Source organism: Choristoneura fumiferana, chromosome 3, assembly GCF_025370935.1.
Source record: "Choristoneura fumiferana chromosome 3, NRCan_CFum_1, whole genome shotgun sequence".
Lineage (NCBI taxonomy): Eukaryota > Metazoa > Arthropoda > Insecta > Lepidoptera > Tortricidae > Choristoneura > Choristoneura fumiferana.
In genome coordinates, this window is record NC_133474.1 from 4,172,257 (window position 1) to 4,178,052 (window position 5,796).

At 35.6% G+C, this 5,796-nt stretch overlaps 1 protein-coding gene across 1 annotated transcript; it reads left to right on the forward strand.

The window, feature by feature from the left end:
• Positions 1-1,764: 1,764 nt before the first annotated feature.
• Positions 1,765-5,396, forward strand: LOC141426177 (androgen-induced gene 1 protein-like). Its single transcript, XM_074085033.1, has 2 exons — positions 1,765-1,976; positions 4,360-5,396. Exons 1-2 carry the CDS (start codon positions 1,827-1,829, stop codon positions 4,897-4,899), a joined length of 690 nt encoding a protein of 229 aa, XP_073941134.1. The 5' UTR covers positions 1,765-1,826; the 3' UTR covers positions 4,900-5,396.
• Positions 5,397-5,796: the final 400 nt, after the last annotated feature.

The following is a 5,796-nucleotide window of genomic DNA, read 5'->3' on the forward strand; positions in this document are numbered from 1 at the left end:
TATCAATTAAACAAAATTAAATTAAACTGAGTAATGTCAAGAGAAATAAAATTATTACGCAATTACAAATTAAATACAATTCTACCATGCTACACACAACTCGACTATACAATAGGTAGACGCTTCGTTTATTTTTAATTTAGCATTGCATTACAAATAATGTAAGCGCTCTTGACGTATCTTATATTGAAAAACACTTTTGAAAAACAAGTCACAGTAATGGGTATTAATTCTTAATTCTTTTGGTTTCATAAGTACCTAATCGATAAAAGACTCGTCAAGACTGTTTACCCCTTTTTCTAATGCTAAAATAAACGAATTAGGAAATAATTTGACCCTGTACTTACATCTTCTGTTTTTCCACTTGAAGTGTTGAACCCTAAAAACAAATGATTGTTCGGCAAATATTTTCATCAGAGCTGAAAACTTTCTTACATCCTGAGAAATTGAAGTAATTCATCGCACCTTTCTTCGCTCTCTTCCACCAAGTTACCACGCCTACCTGTTTGCTTCGGGTAGAAAAATAAGTTTATAGTAAAAAAAATATTTTTAATAGATACAAGCTATTTTTTGCTGACTGTCCTTGTATTGTTACCCAAACTACATTTGTATATTAAATTTCAAGCCGATGCCATTAACCGTCCTGTGGAGACGATCCTGGACGGACTACCCGGAAGTCACTACCACATTATTGTAGGTATTTTCACGCAATTTCTTCTTCTTCGTCGTTTCACTCTTGACAGAGTGGTCGTGGTCATCATTTTCTAGGTGCTGGTAGCAAGCTTAACAATACGCCTCCATTCCTCCCTGACAGCCGCCTTCTCACTCAATTTACGTATTAAATAAAATAAAAAAGTAACTCCAAGACTTCTGTTCAGATCTTGACCAAATGGGACCACATGCGAAGCACCAGCTAACAAAAAAAAAACATCAAAATTGCTAGAAAAAAGTACAAGTCAGCAATAACGGAAGGTAGGGTACCTACTGCTAAACAATTTTCCAGACACGAGGCTTAATTATTTCAAATTCAATTAACAATTCGAGCAATTTTAATTATTTCATATCTTAATTATTTATTATTTTAGATTTTAATTATTTTATGGAACAATTTCTACTACAAATCGAACTACCTATTACCTTTTAATTTATACTTTAAAAAGTTCACTAGGACCCAGGAAGATAGCTTCATCGATACCAAATATCGAGGGCGAAGAAGACTCTACCTGCCTTTTTGCTTTTATTTAGCTGATAGTCGATAGATTCTGCTTGCGGTACCGTTTACCTTTATTTGCCCTAATTTCGTTTGCCCGAATTTCACTTGCCATACCATCGTTTGCCATAAAATATATAGAACCGTGCTGTTTTCAGCATTTTTCTTTATGTCATCATATAGAATGCAGTAGGTTAGGTTAGGTTAGTTTAATATCAACTCTGAAGAAATTACTATTTCAGAAATAAATTACTTTATGGCAAATGAAAATTCTAGAAAACGATACATTCGGGCATATGAAATTCGGGCAAACGATAGAGAACCTTGCGGTACTTATATCAGAACCTACTCATGATAAATTTAAGTACAATCACTGTAATAGCCAATATTAGTACACTTGAAGCCAAGTCAGCAGACTTCGAAACAGGATACTGGTACCACAGAGCAGCGATAGAACGACGATAACAAATGTTTAAAGTCACAAACTCAGCCTTAACAAGCTTTATCAATAAAATTACCAGTCATGCACGTAATCAGCTCGTCAAACCAGAATGGAGTCACGTCATTCGTCGTGCAGCCGTCAAACGGTGAAGTATAGTAAAGTGCTAGTGTCAACATGTTGTTAAGGTTATACCACTTGACTGTTGCTTCGTTGTACTGGTACACGGTGTGGTACGACCAGAATTTTATAAATATACCATTCCCTAAGGGTTTGGAGAGCTATCCATTGAAAGGACGTACTACATTTTTGACGTTCTGGTGTCTGGTAAGTTGTATTCTAAATATCTTTAGATGTGTCGATTGAATTGAAAGAACCATTCAGTTTCGTTACGCTATTGATGAATGGTTTAATTCGTGGTTATTGATATGATAGGTCATTGCCTAGTGGGATGCTGGAGTGGGAAAGATATTTAATAATATTGTCATTCCTTGGTTCTGCTTGTTTTCTCTTAGAAAAGTGTTTTTTTATATAATAACAGGGATGCTCGGAATCCCCTTACTTCAAATAGCGAATCTACTGTGTAAAACATATCATTGCATACTTGTATTTAAAGTAATGTAAGTCAATTAATAACTTGTAGATCTATTTTAAAAATATATACACCGTAGAGTTCCTTATTAGCAGATGATTTTTGGACATTCATAAGTGCTGGAGCCTAAATTGAATACTTACATATAGAAATTTTGACGCTGACTTTGAATATCATAATAATCAACTGTCTGAAGTTTGAGGTGTGTTTTTGCTGTTAGTAAGAGTTAGACTATGTACAGCCAAGTGCAAAGATATTGACACGGCCAAAGTTACAAAAATATGTACTTATACACGATCTTAATGTTAAGTGCACAAAGTCGTGTATACTTATTTTTGTAACTTTGGCCGTGTCGATATCTTTGCACTTGACTGTACATATATTGCTGTACCTTACCTACAAGTAAGATTTGGAAACTGCACCTACTTTTTCAGATTATCTTTACAACATCGAAAACAATAAAGATTTTGAGTATAGTTATTTGCCTGCCTAATTTGAATATGTAAAGTAGACCATATTTAAAGGATAACACATTAGTAATAAAAAGCCGTGGTGGCATAGTGGTTTGACCTATCGCCTCTCAAGCTGAGGGTCGTGGGTTCAAACCCCGGCTCGCACCTCTGAGTTTTTCGAAATTCATGTGCGGAATTACATTTGAAATTTACCACGAGCTTTGCGGTAAAGGAAAACATCGTGAGGAAACCTGCACAAACCAGCGAAGCAATTCAATGGTGTGTGTGAAGTTCCCAATCCGCACTGGGCCCGCGTGGGAACTATGGCCCAAGCCCTCTTGTTCTAAGAGGAGGCCTGTGCCCAGCAGTGGGACGTATATAGGCTGGGATGATGACGATGATGACATTAGTAATGCCAACAACACAATTTTTAGATTGTAAAAATCGTATTTACCTATTCCGGTTATTATAATAATACATGCCAACATTTTTAAGTGACAGTTTAGACTTTGGACCGAGTATGACGAAATACCATGGCAAACATATAAAATTGCACCTAAAACCTGATTGTTTTGTAAGATAAGCAATTATGGTTTAAGTTAATTGTTTATTCAAAAAACCACAAAGTTCAATTTCAAAACAGTGCGTCCCTACAAGGTAAGTGACAGTAGGTAGGTTAATTTAGTGATAGTTTTTACATTCTTAAATATATTAATAGCTTTTTTTTTTTTTTTTATTCGACTGGATGGCAAACGAGCAAGTGGGTCTCCTGATGGTAAGAGATCACCACCGCCCATAGACACCTGCAACACCAGGGGTATTGCAGATGCGTTGCCAACCTAGAGGCCTAAGATGGGATACCTCAAGTGCCAGTAATTTCACCGGCTGTCTTACTCTCCACGCCGAAACACAACAGTGCAAGCACTGCTGCTTCACGGCAGGATTAGCGAGCAAGATGGTGGTAGCAATCCGGGCGGACCTTGCACAAGGTCCTACCACCTGCAAGCTTGTGCATGTTATTACGATATTTAGGGGCTGTTTCACCATCCATTGATTAAATTTATCCGTCAGTTAAAATTAATAAATGGGTGGTGAAACAGCCCCATAGTGTTTTCGTAAACTTTTTATTATACAAAAATAGAGAAACAAACACAATTTATAAAAGTTGAGGTATAGTCAGCAGCAGAAGTGGATAAGCGGTTACGATGCTCTAAATGATGACACACGACTCTACTGGCAAGCTATTATAGAGTGATTACAAGTGACAGACAGACAGACTTGGCGAAACTATAAGGGTTCAGTTTTTGCCATTTTGACTGCGGAACCCAAAAAATGACAGTTGATTACTTATGTACTTGTAAAATGACATTTATATAGTACCTGGGCGACCGAGCTTTGCTCGCGCTAAAACTTACCACCGTGGGAAACTATGAAGCAATTCAATGGTGTTTGTAGTTTCCAATTCGAAAGGAGGGCTAGTACGAAATTTGAAAATCGAAGTTCGTACCGTCCCTCTCACTCTTGTATTAAGTAATCTAAGCGTCAGCGGGATGGCAAGATACGAAGTTCGAATTTTGCACTTCGTAGTGTAGACTCCGTTTCGTCTTTAATGTAAAAGAAAATGTGTGACAATTCTCTCGTTTTAAATGTTTATTTATTGTTCCAGTGCATGCAAACGACATACTTCACCATCGCTGTCCTGAACGATTACGTCGGCACGAACGTAGCCAACCCAAAACAGAATTCCATCCTCCGGTCCATCAATGACAAGCTCTTCATCCTCGCCTTCCCCACAGCCTTCTACGTCGCATGCGCCTTCTGGGGTATATACGCTGTGGACAAGGACTTGATTTTCCCTGACCATGTCGCGAAGGAGTTCCCGTCTTGGGCAAACCATACTATGCATACTTTTGTCTTAATCTTTATAACGTTAGAACTTACATTTACCTACAGGCGGTACCCCTCCAAAGCAACAGGATTTTTAATAGTTCTTGCTTTTAATTTAACATACACTTTATGGTTCCATTATATTTATTTCGAGACCAATTCGTGGGTGTATCCCATTTTTAATGTGTTGAATTGGCCTGCTAGGGTAGTGTTTATTACTATAAGCTGTAGCATAGCGCTAGTTTTTTATATTTTGGGAGAAAAGTTAAATACTTTGGTTTGGTCGAAGGTTTCACAGCAAAAAATTAAAAGTAAATAAGGGTTCCGTAATTTTAAAAGTGTACATTCCTATGATCGGTGAAGTAGGTACATTTTCCTATTTGTTTGTTTGTTAAGTGTTGGATAAATTGACAAACTTAAAATGGTCAACGTAAATATTCGAAGAAGTGTAAAAGTGTCTTAAAAGTGTTACATTTCTATAATCAGAAAAGATTAATTTTCCATTTGTTTGTATGTAATTAATTATTTCGTAAGTTGGCAAAATTAAAATGGTTAATGTCAACATTCCAAGAACGTTCCAGTAACTATTGCAACTATTTAGAATGACTACTTTTCATAATTTCAAGTGTTATTAGATTTTGTACCTTTTCCAGTATAATACCTAATTTTTGGAAAAAAAATGGCACATGCGATTCGACGATGTAGTTATCAAAATAATTTATTTTTATTTTATTTATTATGTCGTTCCTCAAGGCACTATGTCTTTATGGAACTTACTGTTGAATATAATAAATCAAGACTGTTTATGATAAAAATGTTTTATTGCGCAACTGCACCCGAAAGTTATGAATTGTTTTCAGAGTTCAAGAATGTCTGTATAGAATAATATGTAAGCAAAAGAAAGACATTAAAGAGAAAGTATCTAGAGAAAAAAATCCTGCTATGTGTATTTTAGAGACAGTTTTTTTTTCAGTTATAAATTAGTTAGTTTATTGTTAGGTATAGGTATACCTAAGATTTACATACGATTTAAATAAAGTAACAAATTTATGATAAATCCTACTAACAGATAAGTAGGTACCTACATAATAAGTAATTTTATGTAAACTATCTACGTGTATTTACATTTATTCTATTCTTATGTCTCCATAAAAAAGTTTTACACACAAAAACATCAGCGAAGTTTGAAACAATATTATCATTTGCCAAATTACAG

What these genes read in the sequence shown, in the direction of transcription:
- LOC141426177 (XM_074085033.1), top strand. Translation starts at nt 1,827, where the DNA reads ATGTTGTTAAGGTTATACCACTTGACTGTTGCTTCGTTGTACTGGTAC. An exon ending in TTTTGACGTTCTGGTGTCTG is followed by an intron (nt 1,977 to 4,359) that starts GTAAGTTGTATT and finishes TTATTGTTCCAG; the next exon opens with TGCATGCAAACGACATACTT.